This window comes from Octopus bimaculoides, chromosome 4, assembly GCF_046866305.1.
Source record: "Octopus bimaculoides isolate indiv1 chromosome 4, ASM4686630v1, whole genome shotgun sequence".
Taxonomy (NCBI): Eukaryota; Metazoa; Mollusca; class Cephalopoda; order Octopoda; family Octopodidae; genus Octopus; species Octopus bimaculoides.
In genome coordinates, this window is record NC_142931.1 from 87,398,616 (window position 1) to 87,418,379 (window position 19,764).

The window sequence follows — 19,764 nt, forward strand, 5'->3', positions numbered from 1 at the left end:
TACTAGCAATGCCCCCTGGCATTGTCCTGGTGTTATGACCTACAGCCACATTGTATTAGTTGTTCCTTTCTTATGGGCAGAGTTGGCATATGAAGAGTATGAAGCAAACAACGCTGCAGTTTCCATCTACCAAATTCAGTCACAAGTCTGTGGTTGGTCTAGGGCTACAGTAGAAAACACTTGCCCAAGGTACCATGCATAGGGATTGAACGCAGAACCATGTGATTGGGAAGCAAACTTCTTGACCACGTAGTCATTCTTGCATGTGATGTGTGTGTGTGTGTGTATTTACATTTGTTGTTAAATCAAGTATTGTGTCCCACTACATCTCAAAGTTAGCAATTCATCAAGCAGAGATCTATAAAATACATGACAGACTGAAATACGCACTGAGGTCAGTATGAGCAATTAAATTTTTGAAGGTGATACCCCATCATGGTGACAATCGAAAGACTAAACTCAGTAAAATAATGCTTAAAGCCTTAATGGCTTCAAATTTAAGGTAATGGATTACTAACCACAAGATAATGAGTTCAAAACTGCACATTGAACTTCTACTCTATACGATAACGCTGTATGTACATTTCAATCTACTTGACTTCCAACAATTAACAATTGTCATTTGAAGTTGAATGGTTAACAGTAAGAAAGATTTCTTAAAAAATTATTGTGCAAAATATTCTGAGAAAAAGTTTTTTTCACCACACAAAACACACATATACAGGTGCCTCTGTGGTAACTTGAGCTACTACAAATAGTAGCCAAATCTGTCTTAAAACACACCCTTTCATCAAAAGAAAGACACAGATTTACAGTATTTCAGGAAGAAAAAAACAACTATGGGATGGGTCTGCTACATTAGAGGCAACTCTGAGCTAAACAAAACACAGACAAACATACTTCACATTAAAAAGTTATCTATTAAATATTATTAATAAAGTTGATGGTATATCTTTGAAGTTTCATTCCCTGATAAAACTCCATGTATTTTAATCATTTTCTCATTATATTCTATCTAACACAGTGTTTCCCAAACTTTTTGTGCCAAATTGCAATATTGCCCACCTATCAGCCAAAAAATGCTCCATCACCTACTTGTGTAAAAAAAAAAAAAACGCTGACACAACCCCCCCCCCACCAAAACACAATCCCCTAGGATCCCCACCCCTTGTATCATTTGACACATTATATCATAGATTCATTGCCATGTTAGTGCCATTTGCGCTAAATATGCGGTTGTTTACAAATCCCTTATTGTAGGTTTAGTTTTGCCATTAGTATGAACAAAATTCTAACGTTAACTCTATATAATGCAGATAGATTAAATTCTTGAAAGTTGCACTTTCTTTTACACTGATTTTCATTATCCCCAAATGAACCATTGATCAGAACTGCCAAAGCAAAAATAATTAATGATTGTCTTATAAAGGAAAAGAATAAAACTTTTTAATGAGAACCATGTGTCTGATGCAATGCAGCTAGTGCAGATACATTCAGTTTCAAACTTGTCAACTTTAGCCCCAAGTCTCTTCATTGCATCACATCCAATTCAATTCTTTTATGAGAAAATAAAGTTCCAACATGGCTAAAACCAGATTCAACCAGGTATGCAGTAGGAAAGGCAAGCAAAAGTAATTTCAGATGTTTCTACAGATTGGGATACTTCTTTGCCATTATGGCGATATCACATTGTGGCGTCATTGTCATTTTGTAATTCTGTCAATTTCTCCTGAACATCATCTTTGCAATCAACTGCATCAACCTCAAACAGATTGCTATACCAATTTGGAATATTCAGCACAATAACATCTTGAAATTGCTCCACCAATTATTGTGCAATGATTGTAATTAGTTACGATATGTAGTTAAATCCTCATCAACCAATTCATCTTTCAAAGTATCAAGTTGTGGAAATTGATGGAATTGACGTTTTCAAATGGTAGTCTTATACAGCACCAATTTCAAAACGAAGGTAGTGATAAATGATTTACAATCAGCGAGAGTTTTTCTGTTTCCTTGTAATAACTTATTCAAATCATTATGGTATAAGAGTTTAGTATAGTCCTCGTCATTTCTCAGCCGGAGTTGATGGAAAATTCAATCAGACAAGGGACTGGACTTCAATTTTTTCACAGTCCTGATAACTAACTGTAGTGATCATTCAATCTACTATTCATATTTTTTGCCACTAAATGCTGCTGGTGTGCTAAGCAATGAACAGTTAGTATCTGGTGGGAAATTTCACGATTTGGGAGAGATGAAAAACCCTTGTATCTTTCTATCATTGAAGGGGCTCCATCAGATGCACAGGCAAGAATATTACTGAGTGGGATATTATGTCCAAAAAGGAAAGACTTGAGAGTGTGAAAAATAATTGCACCTTTTGAATCAATTGGCAATCTCTCTGTGAACAGCATTTCCTCACAAGGTTGAAGGTCTTCATTGAAATATCGAATACATACCATCATCAAACATTGATTGTCCACAGCAGTTGACTTATCCACTTGTATAGAAAATTCAGAACTCTGGAGAATATTAATGAGCTGATGTTTGACATCGTTGGCCATTTCATCGATGCGTCGAGAAATCGTGCTATTGCTAAGCGGAATGTTCTTCATAATGTTATCGGATTTTTCGTGCATAACGGTTGACAAAATCTCTTCAATAATCGGGCGAAGTAATGTCTCTCCAATAGTATGAGATTTCCCAGACTTAACAACAAGCAATCCAATGTTGCACTATACAATCAACCTGTCATTCTCCTGTTTACTATTTTCCTGGAGTAGCATGTTGAATGTTTGTGTTTGCTTTTTGAAAGAGGAGCTCAGTTGCAAAAAGTATGACATCTTGTCCTTATTGTCAGTATGCTTTGCATGAAAGTGATACTTCAAGCGTGAAGGTTTCATTGCTTCATTGGTAAATGTTTGATGGCAAAGAAGGCACATTGGTAACTGACAGTCTTGAGGAGAGGGAATAAATCCAAATGATAGATAATCATTACTGTACCGTCAACAAATTTTCTTGACTGGAAGCATCAGTAAAGTGAAAATGTGAAAACAAATTTCAACAGATGGCATCAGAAAGGCAGTATGGTCAATTGAGCAGAGTCAGATGACAGGTCTTTACTGGAGCAAATATAGATCTAGTTCGTTTGGCTGCCAACATTTCAAACATTAAAGTTTATCGAAAATTTTAAAATTTGGCACATTAATGTACCTTTCCATGCTAAATTACTAGAGTCATTCAACTTTTTCCAGAAAAATGTTTTTATAAAGTTACAGAGGTTTAAAGTTTGATCATTTTCACCCAATCAAGAAACATGATTTCAAAGCTGTCATTTTGCACGTGACTGCACATTTTGTCAACATCCTGAAAATAGCACTTGTGTTTTGATATGAAACCACAGAATTACACACGGCATATAACCCCTCATAACTTTTTTATTTTTCGGAGTTTTCAGAAAATGTTTGCGAATTTGAATTCGATACGCAGGACTTAATATGATTATGTGAAACAAAAAATTTTTAATGGAGTGTGATTTAAGGCCTAGGCCTATTTGGCTGCTATTTTTAGCATGCATGACAACCATCTCAATGACTGCAACAAAAATATTCGATCAATAAATTCTGCTTTTTTAATACAAAGAGAGGATCTTTTCCTTTTGATCGGCAGGTTGATAAATTAATTTCGAACTCCGTATACTGGTAGATTTGTTTTTGTTGCCAAAAACGCAGCTTTTCAGATACGGAGATTCCGGAAAATTGTCAAGAATCGGAATTTTGAAATTTTTTGCACCCCCTTACCCCTCCCCCTCCAATTTCTTCATTTATCCCTTCTTTCCGTAACCCTAACCCTAAAACCCCAACCCTAACACCCTAACCCTAACCCTAAAACCTTAAAGCTAAAACCAGTACAAATGCACGAATGATGACAGTGACAAACGAAATATACACTGCCGATAGTTGTTGTTGACAAACAACAGCAGTAATTTTATTCAGCTGAATACACGTCATTGATTGGTTGAAATTACCGAAATACAATAACTTCAACATGAAATAACTCCGTAATTAGAAACTTTTCTCAACAATGCTAAGAGTAAAATGTCTGAAGTTTGAAAGTGTTTAGTTAAAAATAACTAATTTATCGACCTGCCAATCAAAAGGAAAAGATCCCAAAGGAAAAGATCTCATGCGAGTAGTCAAATTAATAAAAGTGCATTCTTATTCTAGGCATGCCTAGATATCAGTAAATGCAGACTTAATTTCTAAAAATTCATTGTCACCCACAAAATGTTCATATCACCCACCAAAATCTCAAATCGCCCACCATTTTCTGGAAATTCCTACCTGTAAGTTGAAATCGTCCACCAGTGAGTGATATCGCCCACTTTGGGAAGCTATGGTTCAGATATAAAAAGGCTAATTTAGAGAACTAAATCCAATTTTTAGCAACCACTCTGCTTCTCTTATTGGTAGGGCATTATATGCCCTTCCAGCTAAACATTTCTTAGGATGCTTTGAGGAAGTGTATCATCATCATTTTTAACATCTGTTTTTCATGCTAGCATGGGTTGAATGGTTTGACAGGAGCTGGCCAGCTGAAGAGCTGCCCAGGCTTCATGTCTGTTTTGGTATGGTTTCTATGGCTGGTTGCCTTTCCTAACACTAACCACTTTACAGAGTGTACTGGGTGCTTTTATGCTGCACTGGTACAGGTGCCTTTATACGGCACCAGCATCCACAAGCCTGCAAGATTAGGATCACTCAGCTGAAAAAGAATGCAGGGGACATACCTGTATGCAAGGACAGCCATGATTTTATTTAGCTTTATATGTTGTCTCGGGCACAACAAACTGGCACAAATCTCAGTCCCTTGTCAGTCCCTCTGTGACTTTGTCCCACATCTTCTTCAGTCTATCCTTTCTACACATTCCCTTCACAATTAGAGATCAGCACTTCTTGATACAGCTGTCTTCATTGCAAGAGAACTTTTAGAAAATCAGCAAGCTATTGCTGAGTTAAGGTTATTTTATCAATAACAAATATTACACCTTTTATATTATACTAATAATGCACAGATGTGGTTGTGTTGTTAAGAAGCCTGCATTGAAACTTTGTTATTTTGAGTTAAATCTGCTTGTACATTACCTCAGGTATCTTGTATTTATAAAAACTAGTGCAATGTTAATTCTCTACCAGATTGGCAGGATCTACAGCACAAATCTTAAACTCTGATTTTTATTATATTTAAGGAGATAGAAAAAGACATATCTCTCTCTCTCTCCTCTTATGCATGAAAAGTTAGAGAACAGTAAATATTTATAAGGAACAAGTTTGTAATTAGAAAATGGAACATGGCAACAAATATAAGTAGTTTTAAGACATTATCAAGAAATCACTGAGGATTTATTATACAATCTAATCATCTTTTCATGAATACAGACAGGTGCAAGTGTGGGTGTGCAGTTAGAAGTTTGCTTCCCAACCGCACGGTTCTGGGTCCAATACCACTTTAAGCAAGTGTCTTCTCCTATAGCCCTGGACCATCCAAAGTTTTGTGAGTGGATGATGTGGTAGACAGAAATTGAAGAAAGCCCATCATGTGCGTGTGTGCGTGTGTCCTACTGTCTCCTCACCATGACATTGTGAGGTAGTTGTAAGCTATCATCTATGAAAAACACATCTGGTCATGGACAAATATTAGCTTGCTTGGAAACAGTTGAGGGTTGTGACAGGAAGGCCATCCAGCCACAGAAAATCCATTCTGGGTTCAGTGCCACTGCATGGCACCTTGGGAAAGTCTCTTCTTCTATAGCCTTGGGCTGACCAAAGCCTTGTGAGTGGATTTGGTCAATGGAAACTGAAGGAAGCCCACCGTATGTGTGTTACTGTCTCATTGACATCGTGTGATAGTTGTAACCTATCATCTGTTAAAAAAACGTCTGCTAATGTGCAGATATTACCTTACTTGGAAACAGGTGAGGGTTGGTGACAAGGGGAGATAGAAAATCCGCCTCCACAAAATTCCGTCTGACCCAAGTGACCATGAAAAAGCGGATGCTGATACATATAATATTCACACAATGTACATCATATCCTCAGGAGGTGGACCTCATATCCATTACCAGGTAGGGCCGTCTTAGCAGCCTTATAAATCCCAGGACAAATCAGTGCACAAGGACTTGGGCCCACAGACCTGTGGAACCCCTGGGTAACTGCCTAGTGTGCTCATTCCTGAAGACGGCACTGTTGCCAGGAAGTATTAACAACGCTATCTGATTTTTTTTTCATGCTTTTAGAATAGTAAACTCAGCTGTGAGCGTTTGTAGTTCTCCAATTTGAGGATAAATATATTTACTATGCTGCTTCTAACCGCCACAATTAAGAGCCATAGTGTCTGCCTTTCCGTTCACCTTAATAGGTGTTGCAAAAAGTCATGAACGCCTCCGTCCTTCGTACTATGACAAAAGAAAGCCAGCAAAAGAAAAAACAAAAACACTTCGGTGCGTTTCTGATAGTACATAGCTTTCCAATATATGTCAACTGTAAACCAATGAGAAAGCTTCTACGTAGTCATTTGACTTGCTGACCTGCTAGAAATGACCGTCAAATCTTCGTTAAATCACATCTTAGCGTCTTAACGGAATTGGACAGACATATTGAAAATAGTGGTTCTATATAACATTGAAAAATGAACGGAATGGTCAAAGCTTTGCACATAGGTGACCGGGAAAACACCTGTTCTGGTCAGGTAAATATTTTCACTTTCATGAAGACCTAAAGACGAAGAAGCACTAAAAATGGCATTGATCAAAGTTGGAACACTTTTGACTAAAGGCCAACTTTGGGCTAAATGCCAATAATAGTACTATAACATCACCCCTTTCAGAAACATCTTAGCATCACATACTTCTCATTTACCAAATCAATTAAAAGTTCAACCTTTAAACCTATAGCTTCGAAAAGTCGATAGAATCCAGTTGATCTTGTCTTTTAGCCATCGCTCAGCCTTGACCGAGCAGGTTTACGATCAGAGGTATTCCAGCAGTGATTATTTAGTTGTTGTTTTTTATCTGCGTGTAGGAAACCTATGACTACATTAGTCAATGAGTTCCTTTTCTAAGGCAGTGTGGCATGATTTGAGGGAAATTTGGCAATTATTTCAAGCAGATCGAAAACCCAGCTTGAGGTTGTACCCTCGTTGGCTCATGCCATATCTAGTGTTACATATATTATCAAAGTTAGCATTTCATCGGTTATCTTCCGAGACATACCCAGTAATGTTTTCCAACGAAGTAACGCTTAAACAAAATGCAGTTAACTTGTTGATCTAACGCCGATTTTAGTCGGAACATGTTTCAGTGATAACATTAGTTTAACACCGCAAATATCACATTTGGCTGCTGTGTATATTTTTCGAATCATTATTTCATATCGGTAAGATCGGTGTTCTTAACTTTAGCGTTTTGCACTTGACCTAACAATTCCTCCTCTTCAAAGAACGAGGAAGCTTTTACGTAATCGCTCGTTCTTCTGTAAATAGTTGCTAAATCTCTCCGAATCGCACTTCGCTGTCTTGAAAAAAAAAAGAATGAAAACAGACAAATTGGGATAAGGTTCTCTGTTGAAAGATATTCAAGCAAAATAATGAAAGCCTCAGTTATATAATGTTTAACTTTTTTTAAATGTGAAATACTGATTTTTGAAGATGAAAATATAATCACAAATGCAAACAAAATGTATTTATACAGTTTAATGCAAAAGATATATATTTATGCACTTAAATTTACATCTCTTATAGGGTGACGTTAGCACGCCGGACGAAGTGCTTTGCGCTATTTTGTCTGCCGTTACGCTCTGAGTTCGAAATTCCGCCGAGGTCGACTTTGCCTTTCGATTAAATAAGTACTAGTTACGTCCTTGTTTGGGTAAATTTTTATATTGACACCCGCACGATTTTCACCAAGAAAAAAAAATAATAACTCGGATTTATTGCGTAGAATCAAGTACCCTGACGCAAATCCCTTATTTTGGTTCGGAAAAAAGTGGGGAGGCGAGGGGGATATATTTAATAATGAACCATCTAATTCACAGTGGAAAATTTATTTCTGTTAAATTTTTTTTTTTTGTTAAACACTGAATGTTTTTGAAAGATACTATATTTTATCATCAGAATATATATACTTTCTCTCCCAACAATTAAGATATATTTATTTTAAATCGTTTATATTTATTTTAAATCGTTCATCTTCCTCCCCCCTCCTCCTATACACACAAAAATTAGGGTAAATTTTTATGTTAATATAAAAATTTACCGGATTTTCTCCGTTTTGACGGGATTTTTCCAAATATTTTTTTCTACCTTCGAAATTCTGAATGTATCTTTGTATGAAAATTTTTTGGAAACTTTTTTTTTCACCTCACTTCGAACCGATTTTGACCAAATTTTTTAGCACTACGCATTTAAAACCATGGTTTAAGCCTTTTCGGTTAAAAAAAATGTAAATATTTTCAGAGGAAAGGGTATGTAATTTAAGGGAGATTTGGCTGTTGTTTCTATCACATCTCACGACCATTCTCCTCATTTCTTTTCACTGTCACGTATTGATGTTTTTCAAACCCCCCCAACCCCTTTAGGCTATAAAAAAAATTCATAAAAAGATGCTTCCACCAACGTTTCGAAAGTCGAGGTGGAAAAAAAAATGTAAAAATGGGTATCCTGATCCGAAACTTCGCTTTAACACGAATTGAAAACCAGAAAGCGAAAGAATAATATACTAATGCTTTGAATACACGATATTATTATTTTGCTCAAATATTCTTCAATAAAGCATAGAACATATATATATATATATATATATAAACGAGATGGTCATAATTGGGACTCGTCTGCTTGCTCAGAGCTGAATTAGATTCAACATGTAAATGACGGTACAAGATTTCATGTAAAATAATTGTAAGTAAACAGGACAAATAAAATAAACTAAGGGAAGTAATTCAAATGGACCATTGGCAACCACTGACATAAAATCAGGTTTCTTGTGTTAGGGGTGATATACTGAATGCTGTGCGCAAAAGATCTTTAATTGAAAGTTCCCTCTGTGGAGGAAAAAAATAAAAACGTGTTTATTTTTTGTGATTCTCCAAGAAAAGGGGAGATAATTTCAAGAATTTAGGAATTTCTGAAAGATTACATTGCTTAGAGCAGTGGTTTTCAACCGAGATCCATATAAGATTTTTGACAGTCCATGCAACAAAATAGTAAATTGGGGATCTACAATACCATTTTAAGAGCCCCCCCAAAAAAAAATTGCTATTGGTATGTATTGCAAGTAACAGCTTGGTTTCTTTTTCTAACGTTTCACACAGTTCAGCCTACACAATATGTGAAACAAAATAGGAGTTTTGAAAGAAGTTTCTATAAAACTAGTTTTTAAACATCAAATGGTTATGGGGGGTCCATTAGAATAAAATAGTAATCAAAGGGGTAAAAAAAAAAAATTTTTTGAGAACTCCTGGCTTAGAGGGAAAAAATTCTGATCTTTGTTTGCAAGCAGGGAACACCAGAGGCTGTTTTGGTCTACTCCATTAAAAACAAATAAATTAAGGAAATATATTTAACAAATTTTTTTTAGGACTCAATGACTTAAGATATTTCATAGGGATCAGTTAACTATTTTACAATTGTTTTGTAAGAACTTTTGTATCTTTATGCGGTTGTGTTGGACAGTTCTCAGGTCAACTCTGATCAAACAGATCTGTCATTAAAAGCATCCTGACCATGATCATCCCGTAATTTTCTTAGGTACAGTACCATAAAGATATCATAACCAAACCGTCAATGGCACCTGTGCCCAGCATCGCCTTCCTGGCACTTGTGCCGGATGGCACGTGTAAAGACATTCGAGCGAGATTGTTCCCAGTACTGCCTGACTGGTCTTCGTGCCAGTGGCACGTAAAAGCACCCACTACACTCTCGGAGTGGTTGTGTTAGGAAGGACATCCAGCTGTAGAAACTCTGCCAAATCAGATTGGAACCTGGTGTAGCCATCTGGTTTCACCAGTCCTCAGTCAAATCGTCCAACCCATGCTAGCATGGAAAGCGGACGTTAAACGACGATGATGAATGTAGGATGTGATTTGAAAGAGACTTGGCACCTCTTTCTAGCAGGTTGAATGACTGTATAGAAGCTTTGTTTTGTAACTAAACAATAAATTTACTCTGCAAAATTTTTGTTACTATTAACAAGGAATTTAACAATATTCTTTGTGTTTATAAGATTTACATTTCAAAGGCCCTTCATCTGTGACCATCTTGCTCTTAGCTCAAGCTTTTTATATCTAAAACTATTTTGTTCACTATATCCATCTCTTTTGTATTGATCTGTACAAATGTAATTGCAGCATTGGAAAACTGAATTTATATCAGTACCAAAAATTATGTCATTGATTGTCAAAGTAAAATTGTAGAAAATCCAAAGTACCTAGAGCATACTTTATCTTGATTTCCCCTTCTAACATTCATTTTATGCTTCATTTGTTTCTCTCTGTTCCATTCTACACTTCTTTCATTCTTTTTTCTGGTGCAAGGTCCTACACCAACATACTTAATTTAATGTCTTCTTACATGATATTCTTTATTGCAGTAAGGCTATTCAGCAAACTGATCTGTCTAGTATTGATTATTCACTTTTGCCATCCTTCTCTAGGTATCATGTTGATACACCTACAAACTTTGATTAAAATGTTTATTTTGTATTTTAAGCATCATTCTACTTTCTCTTACTTCAGTACACATGTAAAATTGTTTTGCTATTTTGTTAAACCTTATGGATAATTATTCATATTTATACTTGAAATCTTGTAATTATATATAACTATTAAGCTCTTTTATTTATTTGTGATATTTAAATAAAACTTTACATTAATACTCTATATCATCAATTATAATTGATGATATTGTGTCTTAATAATGAATAGACATAAAGGTTGTCTAATTTCTTTAATGGAGGTTTGTCTTTGATCTGCAACTCATCAGTTACTAAATATTCTTGATTAGTGAAGATCAACTGTATTTACCTACAAAATATGACTCTAAATATAATCTCTATTACTTATTAACTTTTATATCTAATTACTTACTTGCCCACCAGTTTTTGATAAATATATATCTCCAATTGTATATTTTATTCCTTATAATAATGATATTTCAGTTTTTTTAATTCTTTTATGTTACTTATTTTTCTTAAATGAGCTTACTAGAAAAACTACTTGGTAATACAAATATGCTGTGCACATTTAAATAATTGTCAACATCACTGCTTTACATATGCTTTTCAAGCTGGTATGAGCTAAATGGACCACTACAGTTGGAGCCAGCACTTATTCATACCTAAGAAAATCAGAGAATTGCATCTCACTTATATATTTCAACAGCCGGATGCCCTTGCTATTACCAGCCACTTTGCAGTGTGTAATGAGTACATTTTTTCATGACTCTAGCATCAGAGAAGTTATCATGCCAGATAGCATGTTAGAGGGGTCAGTCAGTCCAGAAACATCCCTATTTACATTGTTCACATGGTGCAATGAGAAGAGATGTAGATTGTTTCTGGTATTGGAATTAAAGTGGAGAGATTTTTAGTGAGCAGTCTTCATGCAAACACAATTACTTCATTAGTGTCAATAAAGTTTAGGATAGCAGACAAGGAATGAGATTATAATGCACTTAGAACAGAGTAATAAAACTAATACTGTTTGTCAGACAGTGAGAAACATACTTCAAACTTGTCTCTATGCTAAGATAAATGAGCAAAATATTTGTATTAGCCTTCATGATCATAAAACAAGCCAATAAGGAAGCCTTTATGTATTTACTCAACCAGTAAGAAACTGCAACCAAATCACTTCCATATCACCACCTCCCCTACTAATTTTGCTATGTTTAATAAAATTAAGATATTATAAATCTGTTGTGTTCGAGATGAGAAACAATTTATCATAGCTATGAGATTAATTTTGTTGTTTTTCCTCTTTCAGGTAAACATGACAACCATTACATTTGTGACAGGGAATGCTAATAAATTAAAAGAATTTATTCAAATTCTTGGCAAAAACTTTCCCTATAAAGTATGTATTTCTTTACATAGACTTTTTTGATACAAACACTCCTGGGACTGATTCTTGTCCCGTTTATTCAAAACTCAAACTTTTTAATGTGTTCATCTTTAAACTATTACCTCTTGTCATAATTTTATGTCAAAAAGCTTTTGTTATATTCTACATGTCAGCATAATAATGAATAAGTTATTGAACTACTAAATCATCCAAATTCTTGATTATATCCAAAACGAACTGAGACATATGAAATTTATCATCATCGTTTTAATGCCCAGTTTTCTATACTTGCATGGGTTGGACGGAATTCATTGGGGTAGTTTCTCTATGGCTGAATGCCCTTGTTGTCAACCCTCACCTGTTTCAAAGCAAGGTAGTATTTTCCAATGGCCAGGCATATTATCGCAGAACACTGGGAACACAGTACACCACTTGTATTGTGATAACACTCATTTACAACTATCAGCATACAAGACAAATTTCTTTCAGTTTCCATCTATCAAATTCATTCACAAATGTTTGGTCAGTTTGGGGCCATAGCAGCAAGACACTTGCCCAAGGTACCATGCAATGAGGCTGAGCCTGAAACTATGTGATTGGGAAGCAAACTAGTTCATTTCATGCCAATTGCCAGTTAAATTATTTTACGTTTTATGTTTTCATTCATATATATAATCATCACAATCTAATGTCTGTTTTCCATGCTGGCATGGATTGGACAGTTTGACCAGAGCTGGCAAGCAGGAGAGCTGCACCAGGTTCCAATCTGATTTGGCCTGGTTTCTATGGTTGGATGCCCTTCCTACCATTACAGAATGTTCTGGGTGCAAAGTCATAAAGTTGGATATCTTTCTCCATTATGAAAGTGTTTACTTTCTGTACTGAAGGTCGACAACTGTAACTACGGAAAATTCATGTTATGCAACTCTGCCAATTCTTGCAACTTGTCTTCAAATTCTGCCTGCTGTTTCAGGGTGATGTTAACCACAATGCACTAGCTCCATCCAGCACTGGCTATGAAGTTGCCAGGCATTTTTACTATCTTCTTTCTAGTGCTTTGAGGTGTAGGTTAGTGTTCTCCTGACTCAAATGACAACTGTTTTGCCAGCCTTCAGTTAGTCAGACAGTTCTTCCAGCTTCAGAGATGTTGCAGATTTCCTTCTGTTTGCCTTCTTTGATTGTGACATGGATTCAAGTTTGGATTTGGTTTTGCATCAAAGTCAGATATTCGACTCAAAACATCCACAGTGACAACCAACTACCTAGTTCCCATTTTCCTTAGCATACAAGACTGCATTTGAGTATGATGATCAATTACATGTAATGTTCGAGAGTGACAATGGTTTTTACACATTTCTTCTTATATAGTAATGTGGCAATTCTTTATTCAACAAGTGAAATGTTAACCCTTTGTCTGTCCTGTGAATCACATGTGACACACAGGACACATTTCCCCAATGTCCATGCATCATATATGATCCACATTCTCAATTTTTTTAAACTACCAGAGTAACTTGGGATTCATGAAAGGAAAGCTTTATATTACTCATGAATGTATGAAGCAAGAGCTAACTAGAAGTTTGTACACAAGCATAGACAAGTTTAGGACAAATTTATGAAAATGCTTTGGACAAGCAAAGGGTTAAGTGTTTCATCATTTTCCACATGTTCTATTTGAACCAATGAGAAACAAGGAACCTGTCAGCCATTTTTAATATGTATACCAGTGATTGCACTTCTTGCTTGCTCCCTCAGCTGCTGGTCATTGAGATGTTTTGATAGACTGGAGACTTTGACTTTTGTAAACAGCTTATAAAGGTGAGATAAGAGGCATATGGGTCTGTAGTTTCTAAAATCTTCTTCATTACTCTTATGAATCAAGATGGTATTCAACTCTTTCCACAGTGAGGGTATTTTACCCTTCTTCAGATAGTAGTTGAAGTGTAGAACAAGGATTTTCCATAGCTCTTTACTTCCACACCGTCTGTTGTTATACCATCTTTTTCAGGAGTTTTGTCTGCTTTTATCAACTTGACCAGAATAGGTGGCATTTCTTCCAAGATTTGTAATGGTAGAGGATCACACTTTGCTTACAACAAATCCTATACCACCTGTTAATCTTGCACCTTCTGCTTTCCCCATCTCACTACAGCATGATGGATCACATACTCACTCTAAAACAGTTTATGGAATGAATAAATGAATACAAGCTGCCTCTGTGCATTGCTTTTTCTGACTATGGAAAGGCCAATGTAGAAGGTTTTGCATGTCTCTTCCATATCCCTTTTGTCTGTTACCATGAGCCCATCCTTGTTGTTAAATGCCATCACCTGAACCTATAGAGTGTCCTCTCTCCTGCATCTTTTTAGACTTTTCTTTTCCTCTTCAGTTTGCATCAGCTTTTAGCTTCTTCAATTTATAATTGATTGTTTTGCAGAGAACAAAATACTCAAAGTAATCTTTTATGTTCCTCTTCATAGTTTCCATTTCTCTTGCATTTTCTTCATCTCCTCTAAGATTCTTCTGTCAAGATCCTGCTGGATCCTTACTTTCCAGTTCTACCTCAACTTTTGATTTTCTAGACCAGTAGATAGTAGTCCTCACCAAACTCTTCAAGTTGACCCCCAAACTTCTCTCTTGATAGCATCCTGAAACTGCATCACATCAAAGGCCTTGACACAGTGATTCTTCATTGAGATGTGCAGAACATTCTTCTCTCTGATTTTGTTGATCACTATCCTCACTCATAGTAAGCAGTGACCACTGCCTGTGTTGAATGGCACTATCACCAAAATGTCTTGCAGTATGTGCTGTTTGTTGACCAGGATGTGGTAAATTTCAGGGGATATCCAGGTCCATGTCCTTCCAGATTGCTTTCTGAATAAGTTGATCCCAATGTAAAGTTGTCTTCCCTCTGCCATAGTAACCAAACATTCTCCTCTTTTGTTTCTCTCTCTTGATCCAAACTTTCCAACACGTTACTCTCCCTGCCATCCCATTCCAACTTTCATGTTGAAATCTCCCATCACTACAATGTAAGTAGATTTGTAAGCTAGCACTTTCTCGAGATCTTGGAAGAATTTTTCTACTAAATTATCTTTGCTGACATTTGTGGGAGCTTAGGTCTGGATGATCATCAGGCAGAATGGTATTTCCTGAGAGATAAATTTCAGCACTCATGCATGAAGAAAACAATTGGTAGGATATGATTTTTGAAGCCCATTCTTTGCTTACAACAAACCCTATACCACCTGTTAATCTTGCACCTTCTGCTTTCCCCATCTCACTACAGCATGATGGATCACATACTCACTCTAAAACAGTTTATGGAATGAATAAATGAATACAAGCTGCCTCTTTGCATTGCTTTCTCTTACTATGGAAAGGCCTTTGATAGTTTGAGATAAATGTAGTGTTGAAATCTTTGAAAATGCAAGGTGTTGGGATGCATTACACTAAACTGCTTAGGGATGCAAACTCTGGATGCACCACAGATACAGCTCTGCTATTGCCACCAATAAGAGTTCTGATTGGAAAGGGTGTCAAACAAGGAGATACCATCTCTCCAAAATTCTTCCCTACATGTCTAGAAGTGGTTGTCAGAGACATTGACTGGACAGGTGGTGTGAACATCAACAGTGAGCTACTAACAGATGAGATTATACTCGTCGCTGAAACCACAAATCAGCTGCAGATCATGCTGGTAGAGCTAGACACCCATAGCTCAGTGGTAGGCCTTAAAATGAACAGCATGGAAGCAATAAACATGCAGTCCAAAAACATAGCACAAGATTGAACAGTAATGTAATCTTGGAGGTAAAGGAGTATATCTATTTAGGGCACACAGTGAATATGCAATGAGACATGGATGTTGAAATCTCAAAGAGAATATGGGCAGGATAGAAGGCATTTACTTCAGTAAAGAATGTGCTTGAAACAAAGCTGGGCAAGACCATACATGCCAAACTCTTCAACAGCACCATCCTACATGTACTTTTACACGCAAGTGAGACACAAGCTACTTCAAAGAAGGAAGAACACTCATTGGTTATGACGCAAAGGGCCATGAAAAGATCCATATGAGGAATATCATTATTGGAGCATTTTGGAAATGAGATCATTTGAGAATGGAGCGGAGTGAATGTTGTAATGGCAGAATACCAAAAGCACATGTTCAACTGGGCCAGACGCTTCAAGATTCACAGACAACAGGTGAACCCGTGCAGTTGCCAGGTGCTATCCAAGAGATTGGAAAAGGCCACTAAGAAGGCTTCTGCAATGATTGGAAGACAATTTAGTTAAGTGATTTGAGACAAGATGGAAAAGTATGGCACAATTAAGAAAGAGTTGAAAGTGCATTGTAACCAGTAGTGCATTGATAGTGATCATGTAATTTCCACAATGTTAACTTTTCAGTAGATGAATGTTTATAGCCTGCACCAATACAGTTCAAAGGTTGTTTCGAATTTACTTTTTGTTTTGTTTAGGTTGCATAAACTTTTCCAACATATTTTATACAACTGTGTAACACATTTTTGCCCTTGGGTAGCAATTGTTATTTCCTATTTGCTTACCCCTAGAAAGTATGAAAAATGGCTAATATTTCCTTCAGAGATTGCTTTCCTCAAACTTCTCTCCACCGAACTGTTGAGCTTGCAATTCTTGTAGTTATTCTGCCATCTATATTGTCAGAACATTCTTGAAATTATTAAAACTTTTAGAAATTTCTCAAAAGTTCTAGAAAATTCTGTTTCAGCAACTCAGTACTGAATCTGCCTGAAATGTAATGGAAAATAGGTCAGTTTCAAAATAGTGATGTCCAGGTCACAAAAGAAAAATTTTGAAGGGAATAGTAGTAATTTCTATTGATTCCAAGATAGAAGCAAATAGGAATTAACACTTACTGCCAAAAGACAAAAAATAATATTAAAATTTTGTCATTACACTGTATAATAAATCTAACAACAAAACTCTCCTTTTTTTCCTAAGAAAGGTTAATGTATACTAAACACTGAAGATAGTTTTCTTGGGATTTCATTGCTCATAATTAGGTTTACAGAGTATACATGATTATATACACTTGCATTATACACAAATCGATATAGCAAGCTGATTTCTTAATTTTTTGTTATATTAAAAGATATTTTGTTGTGTCTGGAGAGTTATGCTGCCTTAATATCTAACATACTCACTGGTTCAATTTCCACTCATTATTTATATTTTTATCTTTGACAAGGTTGCAAAAGCAATGAAAATTTTGGAAGAAAAAATATAAATAATGAGTGGAAATTGAACTGGTAAGTGTGTAAGATATTAAGGCAGTATGACTCTCCTCAGACAACAAAATGTGTTTCAACACATGAATTCACATAAAGAATCTTGCAAACCAGATACAAAAATGAAGTTAAATGATATTAATATTTTTGAAAAATGAAAACTTTACTGACTAAAATGTTAAATAAATTTAATTGTTATTTTCATTAGTTAATTAATGAAAATATTGACATTCCTGAATACCAAGGAGAAAGTGATGATATTTCACGTGCCAAATGTCTTGAAGCTGCTAAAATTGTCAAAGGTCCAGTTGTTGTAGAAGATACCTCTCTTTGCTTTAATGCTCTTGGTGGACTGCCAGGACCATACATAAAATGGTTTTTAGATAAATTGAAGCCAGAAGGTAAGATTTTTATTGAAATATTTGGATTTGATAAAGATGCTTTGGTGATGTAATCATTAAGGTAATATTATCTTTGTCTTTTAAGCTGTTTAATTTGATGTATAAAAATAAAAAGACAGTTGAAGATTTTCATGTAAAAGTCAACTGTATGCACATACATATGTATATAGGTAATTCTTGAAAAGTGTTAAATATCAAAAAATTTCTTTGCATCTATTATTGTGGTTCCATATTTATGTACAGATGCAAAGAAATTGCTGTTGGTAGTTAACACACTTTAAGAATTGCTTGCAATAAAGCACATAAAGCCACAAAAATTAGGATCTAGCCAATGAGCTTCTATGTGCTCACTTGACCTGCTAGTTTAACAGTCAAATTTCTCCCAAATCCCCACCTTACCATCTTGAAGATTGGACAATGTAATCTTAAACATATAAAACACTAGATGGTTATTGTCAGCACACATTTGATCATGGGTCTCCATGATCAGGTTTGATTTAATAACAACATCAACAAAAAACATGATAAAGTTTAGTTATATATGGAATGATATTTATTTAGGTCTCTTTTCGTCTTGTAGATCATTACCATGTTTTCTCCACAACTATGTACTTTAGACATCTAGAAATAATGGAGAGAAGAATGGCTTCAAAAAGTCTTTTGCTTTCTGGTTCCTACCACATGTTATAGAAAATATGTCTTACATATCATTTTTATGTAACCTAAAAAATATTCATAAAAATGACATTGCATGAATTAAGTATATTTTTCCATGGTTATATTAATGAAATGCCTGCATCATTTTGATCTGTTTATCTCAGGTTTACACCACCTCCTGCATGGATTTGAAGACAAAAGTGCATATGCTCTATGTACACTTGCTTTCTCCACTGGCAATCTAGAAACCCCAGTTTTGTTGTTCAAAGGTCAAACAGATGGAAAAATTGTGGAACCTAGTGGACCAAACGATTTTGGATGGGATCCTTGTTTCCAACCCGACGGCTTTGATCAGACATATGCTGAAATGCCCAAAGAATTAAAAAACAGCCTATCACATCGTGGGAAAGCAGTAATGGCATTTAAAGAGCATTTTATGAATAAAACTTTGAAGTAAATATAAATCAATTCTTATTAAATATTTTTTACAAAGAAAATAAAATTTTAAGAATTTTTTTTATATATATCTTTTTGCTAGCTAGTTTTTAAAATGAATCCTTAAATTCCATTATTTCAAGTAGAAACATCAATAACTAAATAAAGATAGTGTGTGTTTGTGTATAAGCATGTGTAGCTTTACCATCATCAGCTTGGTAAGCTTTGTGTATGTTGAGTTTCTTCATATTGAACATATTGTCATAAAGTGAACTCATTGTAAGAAAGAAAATAAGATATCTTGTAATTAACAAGAGTACTTACCATGAAATTAATTAAAACAAAAAAAAAATATCAGCATATAGGCACAGGCATGGCAGTGTGGTAAGAAGCTTGCTTCCCTATCACATGGTCTTAGGTTCAGTCCCACTGTGTGGCACTTTTGGCTAATGTCTTCTGCTGTAGCCCAGGCTGACCAAAGCCTTGTGAGTGGATTTGGTAGACGGAAATTGAAAGAAGCCTCTGTGTGTATGTCTTTATGTCTGTCCCCCATCACCACTTGACAACTGGTGTTGGTGTGTTAACATCTCTGTAACTTAGTAGTTCAGCAAAAGAGATCGATAGAATAAGTACTAGGCTTAAAAAATAAGTCCTGAGATTGATTCATTTGACTAAAAATCCTTTCAAAGCAGTGCTCCAGCATGGCCACAGTCAAATGACTGAAACAAGTAAATGAATAAAAGAATGAGTTCAGTGGGATTAAAAAATTATAAAATATCAGGTAATCATTTGAAGTTTATAGCAGCAGTATAGAGAGACATGACACCTCAGCTATAGTGAAAACTATCCATCTAGAATGCTGAATACTCTAAACAAGCT

At 35.5% G+C, this 19,764-nt stretch overlaps 2 protein-coding genes across 4 annotated transcripts; one reads left to right on the plus strand and one right to left on the minus strand.

The window, feature by feature from the left end:
* Positions 1-2,144: 2,144 nt before the first annotated feature.
* On the minus strand, positions 2,145-2,642 carry LOC106870202 (protein ZBED8-like). Its single transcript, XM_014916204.1, has one exon. It carries the CDS (start codon positions 2,640-2,642, stop codon positions 2,145-2,147), a length of 498 nt encoding a protein of 165 aa, XP_014771690.1.
* A 3,341-nt stretch (positions 2,643-5,983) lies between these two features.
* Positions 5,984-18,972, plus strand: LOC106870217 (inosine triphosphate pyrophosphatase). 3 transcript variants are annotated; one of them, XM_052967189.2, is made up of 5 exons: positions 7,254-7,436; positions 7,801-7,927; positions 12,039-12,128; positions 17,601-17,793; positions 18,615-18,972. In XM_052967189.2, the coding sequence occupies exons 3-5, from the start codon at positions 12,045-12,047 to the stop codon at positions 18,905-18,907; spliced, it is 570 nt and encodes a 189-aa protein (XP_052823149.1). In that variant the 5' UTR covers positions 7,254-7,436; positions 7,801-7,927; positions 12,039-12,044; the 3' UTR covers positions 18,908-18,972. The 3 variants fall into 3 exon arrangements, with proteins under 3 accessions (XP_014771707.1, XP_014771708.1, XP_052823149.1); XM_014916221.3 differs by lacking the exons at positions 7,254-7,436; positions 7,801-7,927 and adding an exon at positions 5,984-6,750; XM_014916222.3 differs by lacking the exon at positions 7,801-7,927 and having other exon boundaries at positions 7,098-7,436.
* The last annotated feature ends 792 nt before the right edge of the window (positions 18,973-19,764 follow it).

Bases quoted from the DNA above. Each gene is read 5' to 3' on its own strand.
- LOC106870202 (XM_014916204.1), bottom strand. From the start codon at position 2,642: ATGCACGAAAAATCCGATAACATTATGAAGAACATTCCGCTTAGCAAT.
- LOC106870217 (XM_014916221.3), top strand. From the start codon at position 6,691: ATGAACGGAATGGTCAAAGCTTTGCACATAGGTGACCGGGAAAACACC. The intron at 6,751-12,038 runs GTAAATATTTTC...TTCCTCTTTCAG, and splicing joins AAAACACCTGTTCTGGTCAG to GTAAACATGACAACCATTAC. The intron at 12,129-17,600 runs GTATGTATTTCT...TATTTTCATTAG, and splicing joins GCAAAAACTTTCCCTATAAA to TTAATTAATGAAAATATTGA.